This window comes from Sminthopsis crassicaudata, chromosome 5, assembly GCF_048593235.1.
Source record: "Sminthopsis crassicaudata isolate SCR6 chromosome 5, ASM4859323v1, whole genome shotgun sequence".
NCBI lineage: Eukaryota > Metazoa > Chordata > Mammalia > Dasyuromorphia > Dasyuridae > Sminthopsis > Sminthopsis crassicaudata.
This window is the reverse complement of record NC_133621.1, coordinates 203,013,066-203,034,065: the sequence shown is the minus strand read 5'-3', so window position 1 is coordinate 203,034,065 and position 21,000 is coordinate 203,013,066. Positions and strand designations below refer to the sequence as shown.

The following is a 21,000-nucleotide window of genomic DNA, read 5'->3' as shown; positions in this document are numbered from 1 at the left end:
CATATATATATTATAAATAACACAATATTTATTAATGTTGTATATGTAACATAATAAATCATGTAAATATATAAGTAAATATTACATTAGTATGTGTGTGTATGTAAAACTAGGAGTTGGTTTTAAGAAAAAAAAATTCTAGTAAAATAGATAAACCAAAGGTTACTCTGATTTAAAGAGAGAGAACCAAATTACCAATATCAAAAATAAAAAGAGTGGATGCACCAAATGAATATGAAAGTAAAACTATTAGGAACTATTTTACCCAATTATATGCCAATAAAACTAATAATCTAAGTGAAATGGATAAATATTTATAGAAACATTAATTGTCCAGATTAAGAGAAGTAGAAATAGAATACTCAAACAATTCTATCTTAGAAACAGGATTTGAACAGAACATCAATGAGCTCCCTAAGGAAAAAAATCACTGGGGCCAGATGAATTAACAAGTAAATTCTATCAAACATCTAAAGAATAATTAATTCCATTATCATATAAAGTTACTAGGAAAAATAAGGAGAAAAGGCATTCTACTAAATTCCTTCCATGACACACAGAGGTTTTGATATCAAAACCAGGGAAAACAAAAAACAAAGAAAACTATAAACCAATTTCACTAACAGACAACTGATGCAAAAAGTTTAATAAAAAAACTTGTAAAGAAATTACAGCAATATATGTGAAAAATGCAGAACTGATTCAATATTAGGAAAATGATCAGCATAACTGACCGCACTGATAACAAAAATGACAAAAATAATATAAGTATATCAACAAATGTAGAAAAGACTTTTGACAAAATATAACATCTATTCTTATTAAAAACAACAGGAAGCAAAGGAATAAATGATGCTTTCCTTAAAATGAAAAGTAGTATTTATTTAAAACCAAGAGCAAGCAGTAAGTATAATGGGGATAAACTAGAAACCTTCCCCATAAGATCAGGGGTGAAACAAGGTCCACTATCAGTATCATTCAAGACTATACTAGAAATGCTACCCATAGCAAAAACAAAAAACAAAAACAAAAACAAAAAAAACAAGAAAAAGATATTGGAGAAATAAAAATAGGCAATAAGAAATAAAACTACCAATCTTTGTAGACACATACTTAGAGAATCCACTAAAAAACTAGTTGAAGGAATTAACAAATTTTAGCAAAGATGAAGAATATAAAAACCATAGAGAAAACATTAGCATTCTACATATTACCAACAAAGTCCAGCAGCAAGAGACAGAAAGAGAAATTTCATTTAAAATAACTGCAAACAACATAAAATACTTAGGAGTTTATTTACCATGATCTATGTGAATATAATCATAAAATAATTCTCACATAAATCAACAGATTCTAATAAAGAGAAATATTAATCTCTCATTGGTAGGCTGAGCCCCATATGATAACAATGACAATTCTACCTAAATTACCTTATTTAGTGCCATATCAATAAACTATAAAAGATCAGGAATATCTAGGGAATTGATAAAAAAAAAAAAGTGAAACAAAGCAGTCTAGCAATACCAGATGTTAAATTATATTATAAAGCAACAATAATCATAAAAACAATCTGATACTGCATAGGAAACAATTGTATAGAAGAATGAATTAAGTACAAAATATACTGTAGTAAATGAACATAGTAATCTAATGTTTGATAAATCCAAAGATCCAAGCTTTTAGAACAAGAATTCACTATTGAACAAAAACTGCTGGGAAAAGTAGACAATAGTTTAGGCAAAAACTAGGCATACAACATCTCACATCTTATATCCAAAAAAAAGTTAACGTAAGTATGTGAGTTAGATAAAAAGTGATATGAGCAAATTAGAACAATATAGAAAATTTTACCCATCAAATCTATGGATAAAAAGTTTAAAAGCAAACAAGTAATAAAGAGAATCACAAGAAATAAAACTGATGATTTTGATTAATTGCATTAAATTAAAAAGTTTGTAGACAAAAAACCCAATGCAGCCAAAATAAAAAGGAAAGCAGAAAACTGGGAAGAACTTTTTACAACAAGCTTATTTAATTTCTCAAATATAGTGGGGATTGAATCAAATTAATAAAAATATTGGTCATCTTCCAATAGATAAATGGTCAAAGATTTGAACAGTTTTCAATACTCATAAGAAAATAATCTAAATCACCATGAATTTGAAAAATGGAAATTAAAACAACTGAGGTATTTCACACCTACCAAATTAGCTAATGTGATAGGAAGGAAAAATGACAAATGTTGAAACAGGATATGAAAAAATCAGGGCATTAATGCACTACTAGTGAAGTTGTGAACTGATCAAATCATTGTATAGAACAATTTGGAATTATGCCTAAAGGTCAATAAAATTGTGACTATCCTTTGACCCAGCAATATCATTAATGGATGCAAATCCTAGAGACAAAAGCAAAAGAACTACAAGTACAAAATTATTTATAACCACTCTTTTTGTGTTTGCAAAGAACTGAAAATTAAAAAGGCCCTCATTCGGGACTGTCTGAATAAGTTGTAATATATAATTGTGATGCAATACTGTATGAAATGATCAGAGGAATAATTTCAAAAATACTTATGGAAGACATATGAACTGATGCAAAGTGAAGGGAGCAGAGCAGCAAAGGAAAATTGAACACAAAAGTACTTTTGTAAAACAACTGATTGTGAAAGAATTATCTACATTGATTAATACAATGATCCAAGATAAGTCCAAAGAAATCATAATGAAATATGCTATCCACCTCCAGATTGAATCACTAAACTCATACATATTTCATTTTATTTATTTATTTTTTGCCTTTAGGGGTAATGTGGGTAGGGGAACATGGCTCATGTGGAAACATGTTTAATAGCTAACATATAGCTTGCCTTTTCAATGTGTAGGGGAGGGGTGGGAAACAGGAGGAAAATCTGGAATGAAAAATCTTTAAACGAAAGAAATATAAACTACAACAAAAATTAGAATACCTTTATCAAAAAGCACATGTAAAATTTTACACCCAAATTTTTGGATTTCTTCATTAGCGATAAATGTATGCATGGCATCAAAAATTAATGTGAACACATCACTGCAATCTTCTTCCAAGATCCGCAAAGTCATCAAATCTATATAAAGAAACCAAAAATTAATAGTTCTTTTGATACTCAGAAACTTCAAAATTCTTATGTGAGACTCCATATTTTCTGGACTTTTCTTTTTTTTCTTTTTTAGTAAGTTCCTTAATTTCCATAAAAGTTATCATAGTCAAACTCATAAAAAGACAACCAAAATATTTCATCAAGTGATCTAAAAATAATATCTGAAACGACTTTCCACTGAATTTTTCTAATTTCTGAATGCTGTATAAAGAAATAGTACTTTTAAACAAAAATTTTAAAACTCTAACATTATACAAATACTGCTGATTTCTATACACATCTAGATTTCTTTCAGTTCTTATTCCTATTTATTGCTGATCTGAGAATACAAATGTTTAAAATTTAAAAACCCTGAAAAAAAGAATGAAATTAAAATAAAACACAAATAAGAATGACTAATACAGTTTTGCCAATTTTTTTCTATTGAAAAAAAAGGATAGTTATCATCTAAATGTGAACTCTGTAATTGGATCCTCTGAATATTAATTCATCATTTTCTTTTAAAAATTTTCTTTCTTCAGTTCATTTCCCCTCTTTTCCTACTTCTTTTCCTTTTAATCCTTTCTTAAGAAACAAAAATAAAAAATAGCATTTCACATTAAAACTTGTGATCTGAAGATTAACTCCAGTGAATTAATGAAAAAAGAGGGAAACTAGCAAACATGTAAGGCCAATAATGGATTTTTCCCTGTTTTATGGATACCTAAAAAATCAACCTTCATGAATAATTTTGTTGAGTCCTAGTAAATGTAAGAAAAAAAAAGTTAAAATATATTAACATTTTGAACTTTTAAAAAAATGCTGAGCTTAAGTAAAATTAAGTTTAAATACCTGAAGTCAGTAGCTGATCTAATGCCTTTAGTCCAATCAATGAAAGGGTTATATTGGCATTGTGAACAGTGAGCATTTTAAGAATAAGCCTGAAAAAGAGAGCAGAAATAAGATCAAAACCTCAATGATATGTCAGTTTATTTTTCAATGTCACATTCACATTTTCTACTTTTGATTTTCTTTATTCAATGCACATGAAAATTAAACTCTAAAAAATTAATGTAAAGTCATTTATGTGAATCAATAAGAGATTTTGTTAATTAATAATCAAAACCTACAGTCTGTCCAGTGGGCTGTTCCCACAGGCAATAAAACCAATATAATAAAAAGTTATCTTGCCTACGTTAACTAGGTCTGTGAGGTTTCTCAACCAAGAAGTTAAACAACGGCCCCAACCAAAAGAGAAATCAAACAGCTACACAGTGATAGCAAGATGTTCAGTACATAAAAGTAATGAGTTGCTTGTAATCAATTTGCAATCAACCTAATGCAAAAACTGAGTAAAGTCTAACTTCTTTAAAATTAAAATTTAAGATTTTAAGTAAGTTAACACCTATTGAGTGTTATGCTTATGAAGTCTCATGGATACTTACAAAAGGAAAAATATGAAACATTAAAAAAAAAGATTTTAGAAAAAATATTTCTTAAAAAACTAAAATAACCAAATAAAAACAATTTTCCCCAAAATATAAATAATTGAACACCTTCTCTATTTAAGTAAATGTAAAAAAATGTATTGAATACAAGGGTATTATAATGACTATAAGATTTTTCTATTTAGGTTCCTAATTACAAGGGCTACTTAGAAAATATATTTTATTTATAGAAATTGAAAGTTTTCTATTTTTAAAATAAAGCAAGGCCTATTGCCCTCTGTGCCCCTGATGTAGTGATGCCCAGGCCAGGTCAGTGGGCAGCTTGAGGAGGGGACTTCCCCTTTAAGAGGCCAATGATCTTTCAGAGCAGAAAGTGGTCCCATGGCAGGCTTCAGTGGGCATGTGTTTGGCATTGAGCAGGGCGCTCTCTAATGGCTTTGAGCAGAAGCTGCCTCTGCTGGAGGAACTCATCTTGGACTCAGACTTTCTGGGATAGCATTTACAATCTTGAGGTCCATCTTCCCCGAAGGCCAGCAAACAAGATATCTATCCCTTTCCTAATTCTCAGCAGCTAGAGTCTTACTAGTCAGAAGGAAGCATCTGATGTAGAAAATCATCTAAAAGTGGAATAGGTTATATATGTATGGTCATGTTAGACATATTTCCACATTAGTCATGTTGTGAAAGAAGAAACAGTGAACAAAAGGGGAAAAAACATGAAAAAACAAAGAAAGTAAAATAGTATACTTTTAGGATGTGGATAGCATTTTTTATCATGATTATTTTGGAACTGTCTTAGATCACTGTATTGCTGAAAAGAATAAAGTCCATCAAAGCTGATCATTGCAAAATGTTGCTGCTACTATGTACAATGTTCTTCTGGTTCTGCTCACTTCATCAGTTCATGAAAATAACCCTTATTCCAGAAATAACAGAACCAAATGATTAAAAGAGAATTTATACCCAAGATACTTGATGAATTCAAGTCTTTAGGCCCAATGAACTATAATATCCTCTCATCATTAAAAAACTGGCAGATATTACTGCTGAGCTCACCAGACATGTATGAAAGATCACAGAAAATCAAAGGAGTAACAATGGGAGATGATCAAATATTGTTTCAATTTTAAATAAAGGAGGAACTATTAGACTAACTCAACTTCCATTTCTGGGAAAATTCTTAATTTTTCATTAAAGATAGAGAACATCTTTAAAGGAAAAAATGATTACAAACAACCAGCTGCAGTCTTAATCATGCTTTTAATGAATTCAATTAAAATTAAAAGAGAAAATAGCATTTAGATACAAATATTTTGCTATTGTAAAACCAATTTGACAATTAACAGTGTGAATCAAAAAATATCAAACTGCTTTATACACATCCTATGCTTTCAGCAGTTAAAATAAGATCTCCATTCCCACTCAAATTTGAAGTGAATATATTTTCTGAACTGAAATTACAGTTTTTGCAGTGTTTTTTTTTTGAACCTCAATGCAAATGCTTAAAAAGAAAAGAAAAGAAAAAAAGAGTCTATATTTTAAAATCTATTTAACTGTGAACTGAAAAAATTTTACCTAAACTTCAATAGGAAGTGATTAATTTGTAATGTAATGACATACCAAATGGGCAGCTAGCTGGACCTGGAGTCAGAAAGACTCCTTTTCCTCAGTTCTAAACTGTCTTCATACACTTACAACCTGTGTGATCTCAGGCAAGTCACTTAAATCTGTTTGCCTGAGAACCTCATCTAACAAATAAACTGGAGAAGGAAGTGGCAAACTGTCTCAGTATCTTTGCCAAGAAAACTTCAAACGGGGTCACGAAGAGCAGGACACTACTGAAATGACTCAACAACAATGACATTGCCAAAAGGCAAAAATCAAGATAAGAATCTAATAAAATGCTCTAAATGCCTTCTAAGGAATGAATATACTCAACTAAAATTATATGATCATGGATTGATACCCACATTTGGCAATTCTCATTTTTGCGAAGACATTTGTAAAATCTCATTACGAATCAGAATATACAGAGGAATACTTACAATTAATTTTAATGATAGGGAACACTGTGAACATAATTGAACAAAATGTTATTCCTCCGAAAAGAATTCTATTCTTCTCATTAGTAGAATGAAGATTTTTTTTTAAATTGTATTCAATTATTATATTTTGAATTTCATCAAAAAAAGGTTTGTGAAAATTTGTTTTATCTCTTGCTATATAGAAATCTACATAATATATATGATTTTAGTTCACAGAGTCCAAAATATTTGCTATCTGGCCCTTTACATTAAAAGCTTACCAACCCTTTTAAGTTCAAATATTGTGTGAATCTAATAAAATGAAATTCTATATGAAAAAATAAAATAAAGCAAGGACAACACACTACCATTTTTAAAAATCAGATTTTGGAATTTTCTTTCCTAATTTATCATTGTTTAATGCAAAAATCCCTAAATTTCCCTTTTCCTCTCTACTGTTCTACAAAGTTCAGGGGAAGAAACACTGGGTCCCTTAAAACCATGTGAATCTAAATAACCTTTCAAAGTATTCTTAAGCTAATAAGATTGGGGCTGGAAACTTTTTACTTTGAGCAAATTGTCCCACTTCATCTATCTTGCTTCTACTTTTCCAAGAAATATATTGTTAGTGTGTTCAGGGCACTGGAAGCCTGACTTCAAGTTTAGTAGTTAGATATCTCACTGGAAAAACAACTGACCTGGAAAATAGATTGAGGAGAGATAATTCAAAAATTATTAGATAACCTGAAAGCCTTGATCTAAAAGAGAACCTAACCATCATCTTTCAGGGAATTATCAAAGAAAACTGCCCTGATGTATTTAGATCCAGAGCATAAAATAAAAATTGAAAAAAAAAAAAAAAGTCAATCACTTTTTGAAAGAGAACTCCAAAAATGAAAGCTCTCAGGAATATTAAAGTCAAATTCCAGAGTTGCCAGATCAAGAAGAAAATATTACAAACAGACAAAAAGAAACAATTTAAATATCATGGACCTATAGTCAGGACCAAACTTAGCAGTTCCATGTTAAAGGAGCAGAGTGCTTGGATACTCAAGTACATAAGATATTCTGGAAGGCAAAAGAGCTAAGATTACAACCAGGAATAACTTATCTTCCCCCCCCCAACCCCGAACTGAGTGCAATCTTTCAGGAAAGAATGTAGAAATGTAATTAAAGAGAGGACTACTAGGAATTCCTGATGAAAAGACCATAGTTGAATAGAAAATCTGACTATCAAACATATTACAACTGTAGATGTGAATGGGATGAATTTTGCCCATAAAATGGGCCACATAAGCTAGTACATACAAATAGAAAAAAACCTGAACCCAATTGTTCATGATTCCAAGGCCAGACCTTTATCCATCACATTGACTTTTATTATTAAATCACTAGTAATTATAAATGTACATAAAATATATTGTATAAAATCTGATATTCTGTGATAATCTATTACCTAAGAAATAAGGATAATTCACACAAATTTATAACTAAATGATATGGACTATGGAACAAATTATATTTTTCACCAAAATCCCACTTCAGTGTCTCAATGTGATATAGAATAGACCAAAGGCTCTCAAGGACCAGGTCAGTGAAGCACAAGTCTGGTAGATCTCACCAAGTAGGAACATCCTCAAGAACAGGATTAGTATTGGACTCTTACTTGGAGAAGAGGCACAGCAATTAATTAAGAGTACCTACTAAGGTGAGAAAGGATTCAATAAAAGAAACACCTGTTCTAAAGAGACAGATCTGAAGCACTACCATTTCAATTATAAATTGTACAGAAACTTTGAGGAAAAATCAGAATCATTCTACTATCCTACTTTTTCTCTATCATAGAAAAAGTATAGCTTAAATGTAAAGATTACACAATGTTAACCAGAAGACATAAAAGTCAATAAGTCAGCAAAATTATACAAAAAGAAATTCCCCTGGAATGCATCTCTCTACAGAACCTTTTTTTGTTTCCTTAAAGTTAACTACAGTGAAGGAAGTGGTCTCATCTATGAAATGATGTTGCAAACTGCAAGAGAATTGCTGGTGAAATGACTATCAAGATTGAGTGCTAGGAAATAATTTCTTTTTTTTTTTAAACAATAGTTTGAACCACCTAAATAAATAAACATATATATATATATATATATATATATATATATACATACATATATATTGCTTCAGGAAGAAAAAGCACAGTTTAGTTAATATATTACTAATCTCACTGCCTAGTTCCTATATTTTTGTAGAACTAACTATGCTATATTAGTTATTTTATCAAAAAAAAAAAAAAAGGTACTTTGTTTAAAATTTTTACTTTCTGTTCTCTGAAAATAGAGAATTCAAAACTCACTTCAGCTTGCCAAAACTTTTTGAGTCATGTTTCTATCATCTACTATAATAACCACTGATCTACCTACCTCCCATATATATTACGAGGAATATTCATAATATTCATACCCCTAAAATAATATTCATATTTGTATAAGTGGATTATTTATTATATTCATAATAATATTCCTAAAAGTGAATTAAAATATAAGACCCAAGATTTGTAGGTGTAAGTTTTCATTCCACTCATGTAAATTCAAAACCCTTCTACACATTAAGAGACAGTATTCTTATGTTACTGTGGTAAAAAATATCCATTATCTGGTAGCCAATCCTGTGGATGGTGAGCTTTTCCAGTCTTGGTCAGCTTTTCCAGTCTTAGTCAGCCTCAGATAACAAAGAGATAATCCATAATGGGATCCATAATCAGTGACTTCCCAGTTTGATTGGACCTGCTGAAATTGGCAGTCTCCTCTAGCTAAGTTTTAAGAGCCCAGAGGCAGTTCCTTGTCTATGATGAATCATTGGAATAGGACTTTTGAGAATAAAATTCTGTATGCATGTAAAATATTATTTTAAGATCATATAGTATTTTAGGTATATCTTCAAAATATCTTTCTTCTTTTGAAGAATCTAAAAAAAAACTGCATATCTAAACATTCTATATTTGTGTACTTAAGTTAAAAATACAATTGCTTTTTGCAGAAAATTAATACTTACTGGTGAACACCAAGGACTTCCCAATCTTTTCCAACATCCTGGGGACCCATTAGGCTTTGCATTATATCAGGACAAATATCTGTCAATTTACAGATAAGTGACCAACCCACCTGAAAAGTAACAAAAATAAAATATCTTTATCAACTGATAATAGTTGCACATTTATTAAATTAAAATGTATTCTTCTTTAACAGAACCAGCCAATGTGAAGATGACAATTGAAGCAATTTTTAAAAACTAAACTATGCAATGAAATTTTACTGAGAAGTATCTTTAGGCATTAAAGTGACTTTCTACAAAAAATAAAAGCATGTACTACTGGGCTTATATCCCAAAGAAATACTAAAGAGCGGAAAGAGACATATATGTGCCAAAATGTTTGTGGTAGCTCTTTTTGTTGTAGCTAGAAACTGGAAGATGAATGCATGTCCATCAGTTGGAGAATGGTTGGGTAAATTGTGGTATATGAAGGTTATGGAATATTACTGCTCTGTAAGAAATGACCAGCAGGAGGAATACAGAGAGGCCTGGAGAGACTTAAATCACCTGATGCTGAGTGAAATGAGCAGAACCAGAAGATCACTATACACTTCAACAACAATGCTGTATGAGGATGTATTCTGATGGAAGTGGAAATCTTCAACATAAAGAAAAGCCAACTCACTTCCAGTTGATCAATGATGGACAGAGGTAGCTACACCCAGAGAAGAAACACTGGGAAGTGAATGTAAATTGTTAGCACTAATATCTGTCTGCCCAGGTTACATGTACCTTCGGAATCTAATGCTTATTGTGCAACAAGAAAATGGTATTTACACACATGTATTGTACCTAGACTATATTGTAACACATGTAAAATGTATGGGATTGCCTGTCATCGGGGGGAGGGAATAGAGGGGGGAGATAATTTGAAAAAATGAATACAAGGGATAATATTATAAAAAATATATATATAATAAAAATTATTAATAAAAAAAAATAAATAAAAGCATGTAATACAAGAAAAGCAGTGTAAGTCTGGCAACAGACATTACTGAGTGCTTACTTTATATTGACCAGTAATGACTTTATCATACTTATTTATTTATATGTTATTTCTTCCATTAAAATTATCATACTTGAGGATGGAGTCTCTCTCTGTCTGTCTGTCTGTCTGACTCTCTCTCTCTCTCTCTCTCTCTGTACATATATATATATATATATATATATATATATATATATATATATATATGTTTGGCTTTTCTTTGTATCTTTGTGACTAGCACATGGTAAAACCATTGGCTGAGATCCAAAAATAGAATCCTTCTGGGATGGGACTGACTCAGGCCATAATCCTGGTAGTTTAGGTTGGATTTTGGAATAAATTGATATACTTATAGTGTCTCATTCAATCATTAACAACGAGAGAGAGAGAGAGAGAGAGAGAGAGAGAGAGAGAGAGAGAGAGAGAGAGAGAGAGAGAGAGAGAGAGAGAGAGAGAGAGAGAGAGAAAGAATGGAAAATAGATTCAGCTGACAAAAGCTCCCTTGCCTGAGGCTCCCATTAAGATCTGTCAAGCATCAGAGTGCCCATAGAGGTCCAGAGTGGCTATTTTACCCTCAGGCAATGAGGAAATAATATTAACACTCTGAATCTTTAATCCTTTGAGACAACAAATTTTACAACAATGTTTCAATACTTTTTAAGGAAGAACTATCTGCATGGATAGAGGGGTTAGAATATTGTTCCCACAATATTCTACCCCTTAGAAAGTCAAGCTCCTTAAAGGTCTTCTAAAGAACTTTACACCATGACTTTAGATTACTCCAGGTTTCAAAAAGCTTGATAATAGGTAACATTAAAGTCAGAAGAGATAATCTAAAAAAAAAAAAAAAAAAAAAAAAAAAGTATCGCAATGTAATAGTTCTTTTAAGGATCAAGTCCCAGAATTAAACGATCCATGAGTGGGTGATATTAGATCTTTACAATTCTGGTGGGGGTCTTTTGATATAAAAATGTGAACATAATTAGGACAATTTATATAATAACAGCATGTGCCAACTATAGAACCATTACATCATCACATCACCCATGGCAGCATACTAGCATTATACATAACAAAGCCCATGTGTTAACTATAAAGCACCCTGCTTTGATATATAAATCCTCTTACCTTAAGTATCCCTTGCTTCAAGCAGAATATAGGTGGTCACACCCTCAACTTCTGAGAAAGGGTGAGAGCACCAAAGGGAGGATCACACCCTCCCGGATTTCTCCCACTATCAGTAGCCCTCTACATTTCCAGCTTTCTTTTGTTTTACAAGTATACATAAAATCAGCATGGGAGGTTTTACACAAGCAAGTAGTAATATAACACAGGTAAGTAGTGATGTAACAAACAATATGAATCAACATGATTTTATAAAAGATTTCCATGAGTCCTACAAGAAAGGTGTAAAAAATAACTATCGATTCACAACCCCACATACACCTCCTTCAGCAGCCAAGAGTCCAAAACCAATCTATTGTCCATTACTTCATGTGTCATGGAATCCACTTACTCCAATGGGTTTTGAAATCCTCCAGTACAGGAACACCCTACCATTGATATGTAAATTCCTCTTACTGTAACTATCCCTTGCTTCCAGGAGAACACAGGTGGTCACCACCCCTACACTTCTTGAAAGCAGAGAGCCTTTAGGGGAGATAGGGAGCTAAAGAAATATTGTCAGCAGGTTCCCTCTGGACTGAAGGGTCTTATACCTTATTCCTTACTCAGAGTATATCTCCACTATCTGTGGCCCTCTCCATTTATTGATACTGCTTTAACACTTTATGATTTATATAGCACTTATTTCACAACCACTCTGAGTAAAGTAACATAGGTATTCCCCAATTTAGAGACAAGAAAAAGCTAATATCAGAAACTGACTTGTTTGCATCAGTTTTCTCAATTGTAAAATGACAATAGTAATGGATCTACCTTCCAAAGTTGTGAAGATCAGATGAGATAATATTTGTAAAGCATTTAACACAGGGTCTGACACCATTATTATTATTAGTGGTGATACTACTGCTATTATTTTCACTACCACCTCCACCACCTCCACCTCCACTACCACCACTACCACTCCTACCATTCTAGGAGGTTGCTTTCCTTTTAAAAAAGGATGTGTTGTGAATTCTATCCACCAAATGAAAAATTATAAACTTTTAAAATTACACCTACTTTTAGTGTTGTAAAACTCATTAAATGTTCCTGTACTGGAAGACACAATATAATTCTACCTCTGAAAGATATGGGTACAATATTGAGCTGTCTCTGATCTAGGACACTAGAAGGGCTTGAGATATATACCAGGGGTTCAATCTAACAACTCCCATGTATCCTATAGATAAAATCCAGTTTATAACATCCTGTTTCCAAAGGTTTCTTGATACCATCAATTCCATTAAACCTACCCCAAACATGAATTGGAGAAGGAAACTATTAGTCATCTGGTAAAGACAAATTTAAGTAAAAAAGATAACATAGGAGAAGATCATCAGAACTTAAACAAAACAAAACAAAATAAAACAAAACAAACAAACAAACAAAAACCCTGCCCATAAGCACTAAAGCACATGGACTGTCTAAATTATCTTTATGTTTAAGCCTATCACAGTACTTCATAGAAAAGAAACATTTAATAAATGGTTGCTCAAATTATTGATATATGCCATATGTGAAATTTTTATTTTAATTGAACAGTGATCTAGTTCCCCAAAAATAAAGTCTTTATCATCTTTGATTTTATTGGATTTTTATTTACATCTGAACTCAAATTGAAAAATCCTACACTGTAATCTAGGGAAAAGAGGATTTGTTTTTCTCGCCATATAAAGTACTATGCAAAATCACATACCTGTCTAATTTAGTTTAATTTAGATAGCTGAAAATTTCCCTTAGCCTTTCAAATGAGTATAATTTAATATCATCTTTGCTATCAGCATTCATCAAATTTAAAGTTCCCTTCAGTCATCTAACTATCCTGAAGATGAAAAAACTGATTTCCCTTTGCAAAATGCATGAAATCTGCTTGTCAACTTGTACAGGTCTCAATTTATACTTTTAATATTCTATCATCATTATGTAGGCTTTTTTGACTAAAAATCACATTTTCAGATGAAGAGAGGCAATCTTCTCTTCAACATGGTAAATTCTTAGGGTACCTGTGGCAGATTAGTCTCCCACTACATCCAGAGCCATCTCCACTGTTCTGATCTATACCTTGTCCCTGAACCCAGATGGCTCTGGGGGAAGAAAATGGGGCAGATGACTTTGCACATCCCTCCCTCACTGAAATCCAGTTCACTTTCATGTCATGGTATCAAGTCCCAGATGTCATGGTTGTCTTCAGGAATGAAGGACAAGAAACAAGAAGCATGTATGACAAAGTAGAGTCTGAAGGCTTCATTTAGAATTCTCCCTTTGATATTAATATCTGAGTGGCCTAGGTCAAATCAGTTAACTTCTTTGTGACTCAGTTTCCCCACTTTGTTATAGAAACTGGACTTGTCTTCAGAGGTTATTTCCAGTTCTAAAATTAGAATCTTCTGAACAGTACTAAAGAAAATGTTTTATATTCCCAAAGGAAAGTCTTAACAATATAGCTTTTATCTTAATTCAATTTCACATTTTTAAGAACTTAGAGGCTGCAATCAGAGAACCAGGCCTACAATTAGAAAGACCCGAGTTCAAATATTACCTCAGGCATTAGCTATGTGACCTGTTTTCATACTTAATCTATTTGCCTTAATTCACTGGAGAAGGAAACAGCAAACCACTCCAGTGCCTTTGGAGGGGAAAAAAAAGTCAACATCCACCCCCTAAAACAGAAACAAAAAACCATGGGCAGTATGGTTCACTAGGTTTCAAAGAGTCAAAACGCAACTGAGCAAAAACAAGTAAAAGATCAAGTATAAGACACTTTACTGGTGTTGGAAATGCGAAAAACCAAAAAGAGCTTATATTATATAACACAACTTAAAATTGGCCAAATATTTTAGTGGTTATTCGAGCTACACTTTGTACATTTGTACTACACTCTGAACCATAACAAATGGTTAAATATTAATATTTATGCATTCATTTCCCACTTCAGACAATCTTCATTCTCCCAAATAGCCCACTCTGTTCTCCACTCTATTTGCTTCCTCCACTAACAATTCCACTACAGTTATCATCAGCTAATGTACTTTTTGTTCTTATTCAAAGACTCAATATGAGTCACAATCCTTTTGCACTAAAAAAAAAAAAAACAAAAAAAACCAAACATTCAACCACCTCTCCATTTTAAAAATCACAGCAAGCACAAAAAACAGAGAGGTCCTTAACAGGGAGACCAAACATACAAAGGTTTCATCACAACAGTTTCTCCCAAGAACTTTGAGCTTAAAGCATTCTTCTCCCGTCAGGAACGGAAAATGATGTATATTTACCTGTTGCACACCTGCGACTCTCATGTAGGAATCCAAAACAATTAACAAAGGCATATGGACATTTTTGCCTTGAAATAACTTGGAAGCTGAAAACAGAAGAGGGGAGGAAAACAGACGAAAAGTTTATTCACTGTTGCTTTTTAAACAGAAGAATGAAAGGAAATAAGTGAAAACAAGTTTTTTTCATTTTCGATTCCTTTCCTAAAAATAATCTCTTTTCCCCAGAGTTTGGGCCAATGCAGAAAAGTATCTCCAAAGAATTTTCTTGGAAAACTGATGATTTCAGGGATGTGGATATATTCCTTCCATTGCTACATATGTCCTAAGTTTAAAAAAAAAAAAAAAAAAAAAAAGGAAGAAAATAACGATTAAAAGCTTACCGCGATCACTGTATGTTAACACCAGCATATCCTCTAGGATTTGGATCAGGGTTTTTATCTGTTTTCCTTCCTGGACATTTTGCAGTCTGACTATCAACTTTTGCAAAGATTCCTCTTCTTTTTCTTCACTCCTCAGGCTGCGGCTACTGGCCATGACGGACCCCGCGGCTTCCGAGGCCCTCCCCGGTGCTAACCCCGAGGCGGAGCGCTCCCGGAGCGGACGGGGGAAGGCTGACCCCGCGGATCCCGGGAAGTCCTCGGGGCAGGAACGCTGCTGGCTTTGGCCTGTTTTGGAGAACAGCCGCTGACCCCGCCCTTCCTGAGCCGTCCTCCTCCTGCCCCACCCCCGGGGCGGGAAAATGAACTCACTGCAAACTTTGGGGGGGGGGGGGGGAGGAGATAAGGCAGCAGCTGGGAGCTGCCAACCCCCGAATCCGCTCTGCCGCTCGGCCGAGAACTTTTTCTCCCGGACGCTGGGACCCGAGCACCAGGGAGGACCGGATTCTGGCCCCAGCAGTTGTGCCCTGCCCGAGCCAGGGCAGGCCAGGGCAGGGCTCCATTGCCTAGATTGGAAGAAATAAGGATTCACTTCCGCCCTAGCTAGCAGGGTAGAGGAATTAAGTTTAGAAAGCAAAAGATTGCTAAAGGGGAGGCACACCCTTGGGAGCCGAGAGTCCCGAGAGGAAACCCTCAAGAGCCAGAAGGGTCAGATCCGGGAACCTCGAAACGAAAGGCATGATAACCTAGCTTCTTTAAAATAGAAAGTCAAGCTTTTGCTAGAAAAGGCATTGTTCTTCAAGGGAAACACTGTGGGATTTAATCACTTGCTTTGACTGATGAAAAACATGTCTCTGGAATCTGGGAATGCTAATCATTGTCCAAAAGAAACTTTGGATTTTTCTTTTCTTTTTCCCTTTTCCCTTTCTTTCTTTCTTTCTTTCTTTCTTTCTTTCTTTCTTTCTTTCTTTCTTTCTTTCTTTTCTTTCTTTCTTTCTTTCTTTCTTTCTTTCTTTCTTTCTTTCTTTCTTTCTTTCTTTCTTTCTTTCTTTCTTTCTTTCTTTCTTTCTTTCTTCTTCCTTCCTTCTTTCTTTCTTTCTTTCTCTTCTTTCTTCTTTCTTCCTTCCTTCCTTCCTTCTTCCTTCCTTCCTTCTTCTTTCCTTCTCTTTCTTTCTTTCTTTTCTTTCTTTCTTTCTTTCTTTTCTTTTCTCTTTCTTTCTTTCTTTCTTTCTTTCTTTCTTTCTTTCTTTCTTTCTTTCTTTCTTTCTTTCTTTCTTTCTTTCTTTCTTTCTTTCTTTCTTTCTTTCTTCCTCTCTCTCTCTTTCTTTCTTTCTTTCTTTCTTTCTTTCTTTCTTTCTTTCTTTCATTCTTTCTTTCTTTCTTTCTTTCTTCCTTCCTTCCTTCCTCTCTCTCTCTTTCTTTCTTTCTTCCTTCCTTCCTTTCTCTTTCTTTCTTTCTTTCTTTTTCTTTCTTTCTTTCTTTTTTTCTTTCTTTCTTTCTTTCTTTCTTTCTTTCTTTCTTTCTTTCTTTCTTTCTTTCTCTCTTTCTTTCTTTCTTTCTTTCTTTCTTTCTTTCATTCTTTCTTTCTTTCTTTCTTTCTTCCTTCCTTCCTTCCTCTCTCTCTCTTTCTTTCTTTCTTCCTTCCTTCCTTTCTCTTTCTTTCTTTCTTTCTTTTTTTCTTTCTTTCTTTTTTTTCTTTCTTTTCTTTCTTTCTTTCTTTCTTTCTTTCTTTCTTTCTTTCTTTCTTTCTCTCTCTTTCTTTCTTTCTCTTCATTTCTTCCTTTTTTCTCTCTCTCTTTCTTCCTTTGTTTTTAACTTAGATGAGACCAACTGTAATTTTGTCACATAGATTTTGTGGTAATTCTTGGGTGCAAATCATGGGGGGAGGTATTTGAAAAAAAACAACACTAAATTCTTCCTAGGAGCCCGGTGACATTTCCTGAAATGCTAGAGATATTGATAAATATATTGGAGATAGAAACAAATGTGACAATTGTATCCCATCTAATTTAGCTGGGACAGGCAAAGGATGATGCATTAATGTTAAAAAGTTCTCACTCTATGTATTTCTTTTTCTTTCTCCATCCCTCTCCATTCCTCCTCTAACCACTGTGCCATCTAACTGCCTGTATACACGTACATGTATGCATATGTCATCTGCAGAATTGTCAGACATATGTATCACTTATGAATGGTGTACATCACTTGGGTAAATCAAAATAATTTGGGCAGTACCTAGTAAGACCCCGAAAAATTCTCTCAACTCAGGCTTCAGCAGTCTTCAGCTTTCTTACTTTTTGTGTTGCTCCATCTTTCTCCTATTTTATCATACTTCCACTGTATGCACTCCCAGCACTGGCAGAGCCCTCTGTGTCTTGCCAGCCAGCAGGCCCCTGTTCAACTCCCTGACTAGCCATAGTGGTTGGTTTCCTACTCTCCTCATTGGCTTTAAGACTTACTACCAACCACTTAGACCAGCAAAGTCTGTATTCTATGTGTATAAGAGTAATCCAGCCAAAGGCCCAGACACAGCATGGGCACTATCAGCTTGATGTCACATAAATATAAACGCTGCTTCAATTAGCTAATGCCAATAAACCAGCACAAATCAGAGGAAAAAATGTTATGATACTCAGTGTGACAAACCCCACCAGCAGTTGCTAACCCTTCACAATTCAGCTAGTGATATGACACAAATGAAAATTCAAAGATACAGTTACCGGATAATTTTAATAAACATTTTATTAAATATGCTAACTGACAATCAATAAATTGATGTCCAGTGGTTTCTCTTGGTCATCAAAAACAACTAATGGAGACAGTGACTGTTTTAAATGTTGTTTTGAAAGGCAATATTCCTGACCAGTAAAATCAATCTTGTTAAGTGGATATTTAAATGAGGAGGTAGCCTAAAAGTCCTCAGGTCCTCTTGCTGAGAACATAGCTTAATTATAACATTCAGCTATCTCTAGCAGTCTGGACAGGGGAATACATCTCTATCCAAATCACTCTAGTTGGTTTTCTCCTTCATGAACTGGATTATCTTAAACTCACTTTTCCACTCACAACCCCTTTTACTTCAAGAAATTTTTACATGATCCTAGGGTATACAGGTATATAAAATAGATATACAAACCAAATATTTACTGATAATAAATCATAATTTTGCAAGTCTCCACATTCATTAATGAAACCCCATATGGATCATTAAGATGACATGGGCATAAATCTACCTAGGGCTAAAATCTACCTTAAAGATTAGTGAAAACTTGCCTGTTTACACTTTTGAAAGAAAGAATATATCCTAGTTATGTGGGTTCAAACCAGTGACCAACTGAATGACTAGGGATCCTCATTGTGGATTGTGGTGAGAAGAAAGTTTGTGACAAGGAGACCATGCAGCAAGTCATTACAATAGTCTGGATATAAATGATCAGGGATAACCCCAAGGTAATGACACCATCAGAAGATAGAAGAAGGTATATTTTAGAGATATTGCAAAGGTGGAATCAACAGGCTTTGGCAACAGATTGAAGATGGAAAGTGAGAGATAGTGAGTCAAAGATGATGTCTAGGTTATAAAACTGAAGGACTGAAAGGATTGTGGTATTCTTGACAGTAAAAGGGAAATTTAGAAGGGGAGAGTATTTAGGGACAAAGCTAATGAGTTTCTTTTTGGACATTTTGAGTTTAAGATGTCTTTGGACATCTAATTTGAGATATCTGAAAGATATGATATTAAAGATATTAGGGTTGAATAGATTTTAGAATCATCAGCATAGAGTTGATAAATATATTTGATTGATTGCTTTAATTTTTTAAAATTTATTTATTTATTTATTATAGCTTTTTATTGACAGAATATATGCATGGGTAATTTTTCAACATTGTCCCTTGTACTCACTTCTGTTCCATCTTTTCCCTTCCCTCCCTCCATCCCTTCCCCTAGATGGCAGGCAGTCTCATACATGTTAAACATGCTTAAAGTATATCTTAGATGCAATATATGTATGCAGATCCATACAGTTCTCTTGTTGAAAAAGAACAATCAGATTCAGAAGGTAAAAATAACCTGGGGGAAAAAAACAACAACAACAAAATGTTAAGTAGTCCATATTCATTTCCCAGTGTTCCTCCTCTGGGTGTAGCTGATTCTGTTCATCATAGATCAATTGGACCTGAATTAGATCTTCCCTTTGTTGAAGATATCACTTCCATCAGAATACATCCTCATATAGTACTGTTGTTGTAGTGTATAATGATTTCCTTATTCTGCTCATTTCATTCAGCATCAGTAAATGTAAGTCTCTCCAAGACTCTCTATATTCATCCTGCTGGTCATTTCTTACAGAGCAATAATATTCCATAACATTCATATACCACAGTTTACTCAGTCATTCTCCAATTGATGGATTGATTGCTATAACTGACAATTGATTAAATTGATAACTAAATCCACGAGAGCTTATGAGAATATCAAGTGAATATCAAGGGACAAAAACAAGAAAGAAAAAGGGCCTGTGGGGCACTCAGTGATTAATGAAAAGTCTAAGAAGAATCAGTTTGATAAGTAGGAGAAACAGCAGAAGGGAATGATGTCCTGAAAAACTAGAGACAAGATTGTATTAAGGAGAAGAGGCAGATTGATTTTAAAGGCTACTGAAAATTCAAAGGAGTAGGGACTAAAAAACTGCTGCTAGATTTGACAATTAGGTGATCATGGAAAGAGCAGTTTCATTGCAATGATGAGATAAAAAAATGACTATAAAGGGTTAGGAAGTAGGGTAAGAAAATAGGGGTTCATGTTGTAGATGGTCTTTTTGAAGAGTTCAGACACAAAGGGCAGAAGAATTATAGAGGGATGGAAGAATCAAGTGAAAATTTATTGGAGGATGGGAGAGATATGAATGTATTCATGGGCTGTGGGGAAAGATCCAGCAGAGAAAGATCAAAGATAAGTGAGAGAGTAGGGATAAAGGGATAATCTTCTGGAGAAGACAAATTGAAATAGGATGTCTTATAGAGATGTGAAATATTTGTCATGTGAAATAATTGGGGTAAAGGAAATAGTGACAAAAGCCATCTGAGTGACATAATATGAGAAGAAAGGGAGAAGAAGGGACTCTCGGCAAATGGCCTCAATTTCTTTCAATAAAATATGAGAAAAGGTCCAGCTGAAAAGGTGAGCCCACAGGGAGCCATGGAAAGTTATGGAGAGATAAAAAGGTTTGGAAGAGCCAGTGGTATTTACTCTTCTTCAGTGACAGCAATGGTACAAGCACTGTGGCAGCTTCAATTTTGGTTTATAATTGCAACATGGAAAATATATTTATGGATGCCCCCAAAATGGTTGCTTTTTAAACATTCAAAGACTTTATACTTTATACAGACATATATTTGTTTATCCCATGTAAGTGTTCTTTAGTCTTTTTTGTGAACGGGGCTTGACTCAGTTTATTAGTTTCTGTTTGATATCAACAAACTCAACAAATTAGGGCTTGATTTATTTTTTTGTTGATTGT

General features: G+C 33.5%; 1 protein-coding gene across 1 annotated transcript in view; it reads right to left on the bottom strand.

Moving 5' to 3' along the window:
* LRRK2 (leucine rich repeat kinase 2) overlaps positions 1–16,305 on the bottom strand; it is a 173,807-nt gene extending 157,502 nt beyond the window's left edge. The window contains 5 exon segments of the mRNA XM_074269491.1: positions 2,969–3,106; positions 3,971–4,059; positions 9,642–9,751; positions 15,102–15,187; positions 15,482–16,305. Of these exon segments, the coding sequence (XP_074125592.1) occupies positions 2,969–3,106; positions 3,971–4,059; positions 9,642–9,751; positions 15,102–15,187; positions 15,482–15,635 (577 nt within the window). The 5' untranslated portion in view covers positions 15,636–16,305.
* Positions 16,306–21,000: the final 4,695 nt, after the last annotated feature.